Source organism: Salvelinus alpinus, chromosome 12 (genome assembly GCF_045679555.1).
Source record: "Salvelinus alpinus chromosome 12, SLU_Salpinus.1, whole genome shotgun sequence".
In the NCBI taxonomy this organism is placed as follows: domain Eukaryota; kingdom Metazoa; phylum Chordata; class Actinopteri; order Salmoniformes; family Salmonidae; genus Salvelinus; species Salvelinus alpinus.
Window position 1 is genome coordinate 53,506,426 of NC_092097.1, and position 14,807 is coordinate 53,521,232.

Below are 14,807 nucleotides of genomic sequence, written 5' to 3' on the forward strand. Positions count from 1 at the left end.
ACCCTTTCCACAGTGTGTTCTACATGGAACTCAAAAGGGTTCTACTTGGTTCTTTAAAGGGGTTTCCTATGGGGACAGCCAAAGAACCGTGTTATGTTGGAAGGCTCCCGAGTGCCCAGCGGTCTAAAGGCACTGCATTTCAGTGCTAGAGGCGTCACTACAGACACCCTGGTTTGAATTCAGGCTGTATCACAACCGGCCGTGATTGGGAGTCCCATAGGGTGGCGCACAATTGGCCCAGCGTCGTCTGGGTTTGGCCGGGGTAGGCTGTCATTGTAAATAAGAATTTGTTCTTAACTGACTTGCCTAGTTAAATAAAGGTTAAATATAATAAAAAATATGGAACCTATTTTTCTAAGAGTGTGGTCCTGAGTGCAGATGCACTGTTCAGGGAGTAGTGACCTGGGACTCTAGTAAATTTCTCTCTAAAAGCCATGACAGCAATTCACCTCTTCTGAGAAGGAAACAAAATAACATTTCATGGCTGCTCATTGGCAACATGTGTGACTGTCAGCTTAGAATGATGGAACGGATCATAATAATATGAATAAAAAGTGATTGTTTCCCTGGATCCATTTTCTAAGTGCTTTTATAATTTAACCCCTTGCGTATTTTCGTGTCAGCAGTTACTGAAACCAGGAGGGGAAAGTACCGGTGATTTGAATTACATATTAAAACAATCAAAACAGGAGTACCCCTTCTTTCTGGGATCTTTGCTTACAATCATATCATGAGTAAACTACTTAATTGCACACACATACGTTAAAATGGTCTGAGTATGGAAGTGTTTTCCATCATTCTCAGATAACAAGACGTCACAATATAACCTTCAACTGGCTCAAGCTGCTGAACAATCTCTTTACACAAAGTACAAAATGGTTCGCTGTTCTCCTTGCTCAATTGGTAGGTCTTCATTGTGAAATAAGAATTTGTTCTTAACTGACTTGCCTAAATTAGTAGGCAAGCCTAAATTAGACTTGCCTAAATTAGTAAAAGTTAAAGAAAGAAATATATATCTGATCACCAAACTGTAGACTGAAATGCTATGCTAATCATTTTGTACTATGCATCTAAAATGTAACTTGCTCTCGCATCTCCATGACCTCGCATCTCCAATAACGCAAACTATTAAAACACAAACTAACTGACTAGTGGCATGGTGGGAAGGGGATGCTCTCAGTGGGAGTAACTTCCAGATGGTAATGACTGTGTGTGTCGGAAACCCCGGAAATATCCTCCATAGAAGAAACACACACACACACACACACACACACACACACACACACACACACACACACACACACACACACACACACACACACACACACACACACACACACACACACACACACACACACACACACACACACACACACACACACACACACACACACACACACACACACACACACACACACACACACACACACACACACACACACACACACACACACACACACACAGGGGCTCCCAGCTCCAGACACCAACATCTGTTGAGGTCAAGTGGTAAAGGAGGTGGAGATGGCAATAGCTGCTCCAGGCAAACTCAAAGTATTTGAAAGAAAACCAATCCTACTTGAAACCAAGTCTGCTGGTCTGTCCACACCGACGGCGAGGAGGCCCTCTTAGTCCAGATCAGGTTTCTTTTCAGTGTGATGTATAAACACCTTTAAACACTTTATCAAACCGTGTCTCCTAAAGTGTTGTCTGCTCTGATGATCTGGCGTCTCAACTGAAGCACCTGGAGTGCTTAATGCATTGTCTTTCATGATGGAAGATGGTTGGAAACTTAACTGTGTACCGAACATAGGTTGTGAAGCGTGGCCTTCCTTCTGTTAGATCAAGTGAGCTGGAAAGCTTCTTGAGTCAGGGGTAAAGAGTTCACTTGACTTTAGTATTTATTTAAAAACAAGGATCCACATCAACACTCTGTCTTGTTGAGCCAGATCCTATTAAGCTTGTTTGAGAGAGGGGAGTGGATCCATGTCAACACTCTGTCTTGTTGAGCCAAATCCTCCTTAGCTTGTTTTAGAGAGCGAGAGAGCGAGAGAGAGCGAGAGAGAGAGAGAGAGAGAGAGAGAGAGAGAGAGAGAGAGAGAGAGAGAGAGAGAGAGAGAGAGAGAGAGAGAGAGAGAGAGAGAGAGAGAGAGAGAGAGAGAGAGAGAGAGAGAGAGAGAGAGAGAGAGAGAGAGAGAGAGAGGGGCTGTCTCTTCCTTGTCTGATCATATCTTGTCGGTCTAAAACGACGCCCTACAAAGATTCTGACCATACATGTACAAAACCACTCCTATTCCCAGATACGCTGCATTCTGAAAGTATTCAGACCCCTTCCCTTTTTTCACATTTTGTTACGTTACAGCCGTATTCTAAAATTGATTGAATAAAAAAAAATCCTAATCTATCTACACACAACAATGACAAAGCCAAAACAGTGTTTTTGAAATGTTTTCCAATCTATAAACAATAAAAATACATAAATACCTTATTTACATAAGTATTCAGACCCTTCGCTATGAGACTCTAAATTTTGCTCAGATGCATCCTGTTTCCATTGATCATCCTTGAGATGTTACTACAACTTGATTGGAGTCCACCTGTGGTAAATTCAACTGATTGGGCATGATTTGATAAGGCACACACCTGTCTATATAAGGTCCCACAGGTCCCACAGATAAAAACAAGCCATGAGGTCGAAGCAATTGTCCGTAGAGCTCCGAGACAGAATTGTGTCAAGGCTCTTCCTCAAGATCTGAGGAAGGCTACCGAAAAATGTCAGCAGCATTGAAGGTCCCCAAGAACACAGTGGCCTCTATCATTCTTCAATGGAAGAAGTTTGGAACCACCAAGACTCTTCCTGGAGCTGGCCACCTGGCCAAACGGAGCAATCGGGGGAGAAGGCCCTTGGGAGGTGACCAAGAACCCGATGGTCACTCTGACAGAGATGGGAGAACCTTCCAGAAGGACAACCATCTCTGCAGCACTCCACCAATCAGGCCTTTATGGTAGATTGGTCAGACGGAAGCCACTCCTCAGTAAAAGACATAAGACAGCCCACTTGGAGATTGCCAAAAGGCACGTAAAGACTCTCAGACCATGAGAAACAAGATTCTGGAGGAAACCTGGCACCATCTCTACGGTGAAGCATGGTGCTGGAAGCATCATGTTTTTCAGCGGCAGGGACTGGGAGACTAGTCAGGATTGAGGGAAAGATGAACGGAGCAAAGTACAGAGAGATTCTCATCCAGAGTGCTCAGGACCTCAGACTGGGGCAAAGGTTCACCTTCCAACAGGACAATGACCCTAAGCACATAGCCAAGACAACTTAGGAATGGCTTCGGGACAAGCCACTGAATGTCCTTGAGTAGCCCAGCCAGAGCATGGACATGAACCTGACCAAACATCTCTGGAGAGACCTGAAAATATCTACTGTATGTAGCGACACTCCCCATCCAACGTGACAGAGCTTGAGACGATATGCAGAGAAGAATGGGAGAAACTCCCCAAATACAGGTGTGCCAAACTTATAGCGTCATACCCAAGAAGACTCAAGGCTGTAATCGCTTCCAAAGGTGCTTCATCAAAGTACTGAGTAAAGAGTCTGAATATTTATGTAAATGTGAAATTTCAGTCTTTTTCATTTTAATACATTTGCAAAAATTTGGAAAATCCTGTTGTTGCTATGTCATTATGGGGTATTGTGCGTAGATTGATGAGGGAAAAACAACAATTTAATCAATTTTTTAGTAAGGCTGTAACGTAACAAAATGTGGAAAAAGTCAAGGAGTCTGATTACTTTCCCTGTATCTGGTGTAGACTGCTCTATCTGACTCTCATCAAATATTTCCCCCACCTGCTAAAACTTTAAACCTCAAGGCAAGTTATGAGCCAGGCATTATGATGAATTATGACAACAAACACATTTTTCTTTTTTCTCCGGAATATTTTTAAGTTCTTATTTTCTCAAGATTTACACAGGTGTATGTCTGGCACTAGGCCAACCGTTGTAAATGTCAACCAAATTCATGATCCAATATGAAATGTATTTCACAAGAGTATCCCGTTACATTTCAAGTTGTATTTTCTTTATGAATTTGAAGTGATTTATGTGCTTTTCACCTGGGCCTTTGGATGGTGTGTTATGACTAGGGCGAGGAGTTACCTCCCAATGCAACTTATCCAGGAAAAACTCCTGGACCTGCTATGGGCTATACCTCTACCTTTTCCTGGTCAGGAAATAAGAACCTCACTTCTACTCAGTTGAAAGTAGTTGTTTCCATGACAACTTGTCAAACTCTTCTTTCTCTCTTCCTGTTCTCACAGAGCACCAATTAGAAACTGCTGAGACGATCCACTGGGTGCTGTACCAGAGACGACCCCCTGTACGATGAGGACCCTGGGGCCACGGAGGGCCTGTGTTCTGCTGGGTGTGTTCCTCCAACTGCTGTTGTTGCTACCAGACACCACCTCTACGGACTCCACCGCTGCAACCTGGAACCAGAGCGGACCCCGACTAAAGCTCTCACACACAGGTAGGCATCTCTGTTATTCACCACTCTGACTTAGGGCTAGTTAACTCTCGTACTGGTGGGCTACAGACTGACGTATTTCACACACACATCAGCATCTCATCTCTGCCACGTTTAACTCTGAGCACCTCTGGTTCTCAAGGAGTGGGTATCCCTGTTCCTCAACACAGCAGAACCTCTGGTCCTCAAGAAATGGGTTGCCCTGTTCCTCAACACTGCAGAACCTCTGATCCTCAAGGAGTGGGTATCCCTGTTCCTCAACACTGCAGAACCTCTGGTCCTCAAGGAGTGGGTATCCCTGTTCCTCAACACAGCAGAACCTCTGATCCTCAAGGAGTGGGTATCCCTGTTCCTCAACACAGCAGAACCTCTGATCCTCAAGGAGTGGGTATCCATGTTCTTCAACACTGCAGAACCTCTGATCCTCAAGGAGTGGGTATCCATGTTCCTCAACACTGCAGAACCTCTGATCCTCAAGGAGTGGGTATCCCTGTTCCTCAACACAGCAGAACCTCTGATCCTCAAGGAGTGGGTATCCATGTTCCTCAACACTGCAGAACCTCTGGTTCCCAAGGAGTGGGTATCCCTTTTCCTCAACAGTGCAGAACCTCTGATCCTCAAGGAGTGGGTATCCATGTTCCTCAACACTGCAGAACCTCTGATCCTCAAGGAGTGTGTATCCCTGTTCCTCAACACTGCAGACCCTCTGTTTGTCAAGGAGTGGGTATCCCTGTTCCTCAACAGTGCAGAACCTCTGTTCCTCAAGGAGTGGGTATCCCTGTTCCTCAACAGTGCAAACCCTCTGTTCCTCAAGGAGTGGGTATCCCTGTTCCTCAACAGTGCAGAACCTCTGTTCCTCAAGGAGTGGGTATCCCTGTTCCTCAACAGTGCAAACCCTCTGTTCCTCAAGGAGTGGGTATCCCTGTTCCTCAACAGTGCAGAACCTCTGGTCCTCAAGGAGTGGGTAGTCCTGTTCCTCAACAGTGCAGACCCTCTGGTCCTCAAGGAGTGGGTATCCCTGTTCCTCAACAGTGCAGACCCTCTGTTCCTCAAGGAGTGGGTATCCCTGTTCCTCAACACAGCAGCACTGCCGGTTTTCATCCTTTTCTTCTAATTACGGTATATGGACTGATTCAGACTGATTCCTCATTTCCTGTTGATAGATTGGAGCTATTGTATAATACGATTGTGTGCCAGGGGAAAAGGAGGGGGAGGTTGGTGGAAAGAGTTTTATTATGATATTGTTTAAACTCAGTGAAGTAACATCTGAAAAGCACGTAGGGCCGACACAGCAGGACCGCAATCCTGTTTTCCTAATTATGTCACCATGGCGATCCCCAACACACACATCAGTAAATGACTTTGTCCTCGTTAGCTTAATGAATTTAGCACAGCGTTTTTATAGTGGCTATTGTTGTGGGACTGGCAGACTATCCAGGTATTATAGTTAGTCATGTAGCTGTTGTTGTTTTGCTGTACTGTAGTTACATGTAGCTGGGGGGGACTGTGGCAGCCAGGTTCTCTTCAGGTTTATTAGTCTAGATACTCAGAGATTTTATAGCTTATAACTCCTACAGGCATGTGTTACTATATAAGACTATCAATGACTGTCAATGACTATACTGTATATGACTATAAATGACTACCGATGACTATCAATGACTTTATATAACTGTCAATGACTATCTATGACTATCTATGACTATATAGGACTATGACTATATAATATAGTTTTTGAAATCAGTGGAATTAGAGTATGATAGCTAAGGAGATGGAGAAAACACCTGCCTCCGGATTACATCTTCAAACTAAGGGGAACAGTGGCATCCGTGACAGGGAGACGCCGCCATCATGCGTGATGATGTAGATGATGTAAGATAGTCGAGCTGGCCACATTTTTAGATATTACACATTTCAAATTTTGACAGAAAGTGGTTTCATTTCAAGTTAAAGTGTACTGTTAGCTAGCTAGCTAGCTAACGTTAGCTGGCTGGCTCCCTAGCTAACGTTACATGTATGACGTTATAATTCGTATACCTGAACCATTTGCTTTGCTAGTTAGAGCCTAATGTTAGCTCGCTAACATTGAACCTGGTTGGTTAGCTCCCAGCAGATTCATGCAGGGTAGTAGCGACATGATTTGGCACTATGTTCATTGTTGTTTAACTAGCTTCGAGAGCGAAACGAGATGGTTGAGGCTAAAGATTATGAGGGTGTGAACGATGCTGAATGGGTGTAGACAAAGAAGAGCTCTCCAGTAGATAGCAAAACATTCAAAGGCCATTTTCTCAAAAGTGAGTTTACAAGTTGATCAACTTTCAAAGCATAATACATTTCCCATTTTTCCTCAAAAATGCAGTGTATGAAATACCACTCTGTAGCTGTGTCTCTACTTTTATCCAATGTAAAAAACACAATTTCAAATGTTGCCACATAAGACCGAATCCAGTCTGCTTCTCTGTCTATCTGACAGGCCTGTCTCTCTGTCTATCTGACAGGCCTGCCTCTCTATGTATCTGACAGGCCTGCCTCTCTATGTATCTGACAGGCCTGTCTCTCTGTGTATCTGACAGGCCTGTCTTTCTGTGTATCTGACAGGCCTGTCTCTCTGTGTGTCTGACAGGCCTGTCTCTCTGTGTGTCTGACAGGCCTGTCTCTCTGTCTATCTGACAGGCCTGTCTCTCTGTCTATCTGACAGGCCTGCCTCTCTATGTATCTGACAGGCCTGTCTCTCTGTGTATCTGACAGGCCTGCCTCTCTGTGTATCTGACAGGCCTGTCTCTCTGTGTATCTGACAGGCCTGTCTCTCTATGTATCTGACAGGCCTGTCTCTCTGTGTATCTGACAGGCCTGTCTCTCTGTCTATCTGACAGGCCTGTCTCTCTGTGTGTCTGACAGGCCTGTCTCTCTGTGTGTCTGACAGGCCTGCCTCTCTGTGTGTCTGACAGGCCTGTCTCTCTGTGTATCTGACAGGCCTGCCTCTCTGTCTATCTGACAGGCCTGTCTCTCTGTGTATCTGACAGGCCTGTCTCTCTATGTATCTGACAGGCCTGTCTCTCTGTCTATCTGACAGGCCTGTCTCTCTGTGTGTCTGACAGGCCTGTCTCTCTGTGTGTCTGACAGGCCTGCCTCTCTGTGTGTCTGACAGGCCTGTCTCTCTGTCTATCTGACAGGCCTGCCTCTCTGTCTATCTGACAGGCCTGTCATGTTGGGCCAATAACAGAAAGATTGCTGGTTGGAATACTGGAGTCGACAAGGCAATGATTGTTTATCTAGCGCTGTGTCCTTGAGAAAGGCACTGAAGCTTAATTGCTCTACAATGGTGACCCTGGCCGTGACCCCACTCAAGTGTCTCAGGGGGAGTTGGGATATGTAAGAAATACATTTCCATTGCAAACCAATTTAAACACCCCCCAAAATTACTGTTATCTGTGCTTGTCTGTGACTGCTAAACTCTTAGGGAAAAAAGGTGCTATCTAGAACCTGAAAGAGTTCTTCGGCTGTCCCCATAGGTTAACAGCTTCTACCCCCAAGCCATAAGACTCCTGAACATGAACAGCTAATCAAAGGGCTACCCAGACCCCTCTTTTACGCTGCTGCTACTCTCTGTTTATTATCTATGCATAGTCACTTTAACTCTACCTACATGTACATGTTACCTCAATTGGGGCAACAGGTAGCTTAGTGGTTAGAGCGTTGGGCCAGTAACCGAAAGGTTGCTAGAGCGAATCCCCAAGCTGACAAGATAAAAATCTGTCGTTCTGCCCCTGAACAAGGCAGTTAGCCCACTGCTCCTAGGCCGTCATTGTAAATAAGAATTTGTTCATAACTGACTTGCCTGCTTAAATATATATATTCTTTTAATGACCTTGACTCTGTACCGGTACCCCCTGTTCATAGCCTCGCTATTATTATTTTACTGCTGCTCTTTAATTATTTGTTACTATAATTTTCTGTTTTACTTAACACTTTTTTTTCTATTTAAAAAAAAAAAAAAATTCATTGTTGGTTAAGTAAGCATTTCACTGTAAGGTGAAACCTGTTGTATTCAGCATTTCACTGTAAGGTGAAACCTGTTGTATTCAGCATTTCACTGTAAGGTGAAACCTGTTGTATTCAGCATTTCACTGTAAGGTGAAACCTGTTGTATTCGGTGCATGTGACAAATAAACTTTGATTTGATTTGGAGAGAAGGAGATGCTTGACCCTTCTTCATCTCCTCTCCTTGACCCTTCTTCTTCTTCATCTCCTCTCCTTGCTTCCTGTTTTTTGTGAAGGTAATGGATTTGACATTTGATTTCACCATGTTGAAATGTTTGTCTTTTCTCCCCAGTCCTTGGTAATGAGAAACATGAAGAATGTGTGTTTGACTGATGTACTGTAATAACCCCCGATATCTCTAGTCTGTGTGTGTGTGTGTGTGTGTGTGTGTGTGTGTGTGTGTGTGTGTGTGTGTGTGTGTGTGTGTGTGTGTGTGTGTGTGTGCTTCAGCAGACTCTGTCAAAGGTGCAGCTGTCAAAATGATAGCAGGGCATGTGAAGTTCACATCAACTTTGTGTTGTTTGTCCGAGACACAGGGTATGTCCCAAATAGTGTACTACTTTTGACTAGGGCACATAAGTAATGCTCTATACTGTACATGGAATAGGGTGTCATTTGGGACGTGGAAACACGGAGATATGAAGTCATTCTGCACTGCAGCACTGTTTACATTGGTCCACCTTCCAGTCAAACCTTCCAGTCAAAAACACAAAAAAGGGGAATTTCAGTTGAAAGAAGAAGTATTCGTTTTCACATCGATCTGTCAGCAGGTTTTTTGTCCGGTGTGTGTGTGTGTGTGTGTGTGTGTGTGTGTGTGTGTGTGTGTGTGTGTGTGTGTGTGTGTGTGTGTGTGTGTGTGTGTGTGTGTGTGTGTGTGTGTGTGTGTGTGTGTGTGTGTGTGTGTGTGTGTGTGTGTGTGTACTGTATTCACATCTACCTATCGGCAGGGTTTTTGACTTAAAAGCTTAAGAAAAGAAGTATGTTCAGAGACAATAAAACCATCAGCAATAAAAACAATAAAACCCTCTGCTGTAATAACAATAAAATCATCAGCCATAATGACAATAAAACCATCAGCCATAAAAACAATAAAACCATCTGCTGTAATAACAATACAATCATCAGCCATAATGACAATAAAACCATCAGCCGTAATAACAATAAAACCATCAGCCATACTAACAATAAACCCATCATCCATAATAACAATAAAACCATCAGCCATCATATCAATAAAACCATCAGCCGCAATACCAATATACCCATCAGCCATAATATAAATATAACCATCAGCCATAATGACAATCACACCATCAGCCGTAATAACACTAAAACCATCAGCCGTAATATCAATAGAACCATCAGCCATAATGACAATACAACCATCTGCCATAATAACAATAAAACCATCTGTCGTAATAACAATAAAACCATCAGCCATAATAACAATAAAATCATCTGCCGTAATAATAATCTGTTGTGAGTTACACTGCTGACAGTACCTGACTCCACCACACACTCCCCAGACCTACACTCCTTTTGGGTCCAGGTAGAACCCTTTTGGGTTCAATGTAAAACCCTCTGTGAAAAGCATCCTACATGGAACCCAAAAAGGTTCTACGTGGAGCCACAAAGGGTTGATGGATCATTGTCCCCACCGCGGGACGGTTAAGCTAACGTGCGCTAATGTGGTTAGCATGAGGCTGTAAGTAACAAGAACATTTCCCAGGACATAGATATATCTGATATTGGCAGAAAGCTTAAATTCTTGTTAATATAACTGCACTGTCCAATTTACAGTAGATATTACAGTGAAAGAATACAGTGAAAGAATGGGGACGTGCTCAGTCCTCCTTTTACTGTAGTCCACAATCATCTCATTTGTCTTGATCATATTGAGGGAGAGGTTGTTGTCCTGGCACCACACGGCCAGGTCTCTGACCTCCTCCCTATAGGCTGTCACATCATTGTTGGTGATTAGGGCCTACCTACCACTGTTGTGTCATTGGTAAACTTGATGATGGTGTTGGAGTCGTGCCTGGCCGTGCAGTCATGAGGGAACGGGGGGTACAGGAGGGGACTGAGCACGCACCCCTGACGGGCCCCCGTGTTGAGGATCAGCAATGGCGGATGTGTTGTTACCTACCCTGACCACCTGGGGGCGGCCCGTCAGAAAGTCCAGGATCCAATTGCAGAGGGAGGTGTTTAGTCCCAGGGTCCTTAGTTTAGTGATGAGCTTTGAGGGTACTATGTTGTTGAACGCTGAGCTGTAGTCAATGAATAGCAGTTTCACATAGGTGTTCCTTTTGTCCAGGTGGGAAAGGGCAGTGTGGAGTGCAATAGAGATTGCATCCTCTGTCGATCTGTTGGGGCGGTATGCAAAATGGAGTGGGTCTCGGGTTTCTAGGATGATGGTGTTGGTGTGAGCCATGACCAGCCTTTCAAAGCATTTCATGGCTTCAGACGTGAGTGCTACGGATTGGTAGTCATTTAGCCCGGTTACCTAAAGTGTTCTGGGGCACAGGGGCTATGGTAGTCTGCTTGAAACATGTTGGTATTACAGGTATTACAGACATGTTGGTATTACAGTTGAAAATGTCAGTGAAGACACTTGACAGTTGGTTAGTGGATGCTCGGAGTACACATCTTCGTAATCCGTTGGCCCTGTGGCCTTGTGAATGTTGACCTGTTTAAAGGTCTTACTTACATTGGCAATGGAGAGTGTGATCACACAGTCATGCGGAACAGCTGATGCTCTCATGCATTCTTTAGTGTTACTTGCCTCGAAGAGAGCATAGAAGTCATTTTTCTCGTCTGGTAGGCTCGTGTCACTGGGAAGCTCGCGGCTATGCTTCCCTTTGTAGTCTGTAATAGTCCGACGAGCGTCGGAGCCGGTGTAGTACGATTCAAACTTAGTCCTGTATTGACGCTTTGCCTGTTTGATGGTTCGTCGGAGAGCATAGCGGGATTTCTTATAAGCTTGAGGTTATAATCCAACTCCTTGAATGCAGCTCAACCCTTTAGCTCAGTGCGGATGTTGCCTGTAATCCATAGCTTCTGGTTGGTTATGTACGTACAGTCACTGTGGGGACAACATCATCGATGCACTTATTGATGAAGCCCGTGACTTATGTGGTGTACTCCTCAATGCCATTGGATGAATCCCGTAACATATTCCAGTCTGTGCTAGCCAAACAGTCCTGTAGCTTAGCATCTGCGTCATCTGACCACTTCCATATTGAGCGAGTCACTGGTACTCCCTGCTTTCATTTTTGCTTGTAAGTAGGAATCAGGAGGATAGAGTTATGGTCAGATTTGCCAAAAGCAGGGGGAGGGAGAGCTTTGTATGCATCTCTGTGTGTGGAGTAAAGGTGGTCTAGAGTCTTTTTCTGTCCGGTTGCACATTTAACATGCTGGTAGAAATTTGGTAAAACGGATTTAAGTTTCCCTGCATTAAAGTCTTTGGCCACTAGGAGCGCCGCCTCTGGATGAGCGTTTTCCTGTTTTCTTATGGCGGTATACAGCTCGTTGAGTGCGGTCTTAGTGCCAGCATCGGTTTGTGGTGGTATATAGGCAGCTATGAAAAATCCAGAGGAAAACTCTCTTGGTAAATAGTGTGGTCTACAGCTTATCATGAGATGCATAACCTTGAGACTTCCTTAGATTTTGTGCACCAGCTGTTGTTTACAAATATACATACATCGCCACCCCTTGTCTTACAACAGGCTACTGTTCTATCCTGCCGAAAAAGCTGAAAACCCGTCAGCTGTATGTTATTCATGTCGTCGGTCGGCCGCGACTCGGTGAAACGTAAGATATTACAGTTTTTAAATGTCCCGTTGGTAGGATATACGTGATCGTAGTTTGTCCATTTTATTATAGATTGATTGTACGTTGGCTAATAGGACCGATGGTAAAGGTAGATTATCCTCTCGGCATCGGATCCTTACACGGCACCCGGACCTTCGTCCCCGATATCTCTGTCTCTTTCTCCTGCGAATGACGGGGATGAGGGCCTCGTCAGGCGTCTGAAGTAAATCCTTCCCATCCGACTCGTTGAAGAAAAACTCTTCCTCCAGTACGAGGTGAGTAATCTCTGTCCTGATATCTAGAAGCTCTTTTCAGGTCTTAAAACGCGGTGGCAGAAACATTATGTACAAAATAAGTTGCAAATAACGGCAAAAAAACAGACACAATAGCACAATTGGTTACGGGATCGTAAAACGGCAGCCATCTCCTTCGACACCATTCTCCACTGATCAGAACATCTCCCTCTCTCCACTGATCAGAACATCTCCCTCTCTCCACTGATCAGAACATCTCCCTCTCTCCACTGATCAGAACATCTCCCTCTCTCCACTGATCAGAACATCTCCCTCTCTCCACTGATCAGAACATCTCCCTCTCTCCACTGATCAGAACATCTCCCTCTCTCCACTGATCAGAACATCTCCCTCTCTCCACTGATCAGAACATCTCCCTCTCTCCACTGATCAGAACATCTCCCTCTCTGCACTGATCAGAACATCTCCCTCTCTCCACTAATCAGAACATCTCCCTCTCTCCACTGATCAGAGTGTGAAAGCCACAGCTTATACTCATCCGTCCACACGACCCTATGACATGCACCCATCAGTTAATTAACATCATTCTTCACCCCTCTTTCCCACAGCAGTTCTGCTTTCTCTCTCAGTCCTGACGGGTTCATTAGCCTGCTGACACACAGCTTTCCTCCCATCTCCCATCTCCCACCTCTCCTCTCCTCTCCTCTCCTCTCCTCTCCTCTCCTCTCCTCTCCTCTCCTCTCCTCTCCTCTCCTCTCCTCTGCTCTGCTCTGCTCTGCTCTGCTCTGCTCTGTTCACTGTGTCATCCCTCCACCCTCACTCTAATCTACTTCACCTTGTTACTGCGGTGATACAGAGGTCAGGGGTCAGGGGTGAGGAATCACATAACACGTCACTCCACCATAGTCAGGCCAGGCACAGCCTCCCCCATAAGGTCACATTCCTACTACACACGGATTCCTCCCTTTCTCTCCTCTCCTCTCCTCCTCCAATCCATTCCAGGGATCCATTCCACTCTACTGCCAGACCAATAGTTATGTAGATGTGATGAATGCCCAGTTGAGCCCCACAGTGGATGTGTCATAATACCCATAGAACCTAGCGGTCAAACAGGGAAATGGTTCCAATCGTTTGTCCACCATTCATTTTTCCCACAGGGAATTTTAGAAACACTTAAAATAAGGGCTGTGTTTCGTGTAGGCTTACCCTGGTGTGAAGTTTCGATAAGCGTGTAAATATGTCAGACAAGGTGACTTTTATCAATATATTTGGCTCTATTTACTCTCAGATATATATATATTTTTATTAAGTATCAAAGTAGACATCATGCAAGACTACAACTCCCTGCAAGCTCCTCCACGTCATCTCTAACTGACACCTTTGCTAACAGATATTGTGTCAATCTAAAACTTGCACAAAAACAGCAGGTGGTGGTGGTGGTAGTAAAGAAAAAGGGGGATACCTGGTCAGTTGCACAACTGAAAGCATTCAAACGTAATGTGTCTGAAACAGAGAGGTGCGGGGGGCTGCCTAGATCGACGTCCACGTCATCGGCGCCCAGGAAGCAGTTTTTGTTGGGGGTTAACTGACTAGCTCAAGGGCAGAATTCAGATTTTTACACCTTACCGGCTCGGGGATTGGAACCAGCAACTTTTTTGTTACTGGCCCTCTGCTATTAACTGCTAGGCTACCTGCCACCCTGGTGAGTGATGGTAAGTGATGGTAGGTGATGGTAAGTGATGGTAAGTGATGGTAATGATGGTGAGGGATGGTAGTGATGGTGGGTGATGGTAAGTGATGGTATAGATGGTGAGGGATGGTAGTGATGGTGGGTGAGGGTGAATGATTGTGTATGACGGTGAGTGATGGTAGTGATGGTGGGTGATGGTGAATGACAGTGAGTGATGGTAGTGATTGTGAGTGAGGGTGAATGACGGTGAGTGTCTCTGAATGAATGGGGGGAAATAACCATGTAATAATTATGTAGTTCTTTCAACTGTGGTACTTCTTGGAAAACATTGTTCCTGAGAGAGAGAGAGAGAGAGAGAGAGAGAGAGAGAGAGAGAGAGAGAGAGAGAGAGAGAGAGAGAGAGAGAGAGAGAGAGAGAGAGAGAGAGAGAGAGAGAGAGAGAGAGAGAGAGAGAGAGAGAGAGAGAGAGAGAGAGAGAGAGAGAGA

At 44.8% G+C, this 14,807-nt stretch overlaps 1 protein-coding gene across 1 annotated transcript in view; it reads left to right on the forward strand.

Moving 5' to 3' along the window:
* LOC139536358 (semaphorin-3D-like) overlaps positions 1-14,807 on the forward strand; it is a 151,985-nt gene that overhangs the window by 50,334 nt on the left and 86,844 nt on the right. The window contains exon 2 of the mRNA XM_071336831.1: positions 4,321-4,529. Within this exon, the coding sequence (XP_071192932.1) occupies positions 4,385-4,529 (145 nt within the window). The 5' untranslated portion in view covers positions 4,321-4,384. The remainder of the gene's footprint in view (positions 1-4,320; positions 4,530-14,807) is intronic.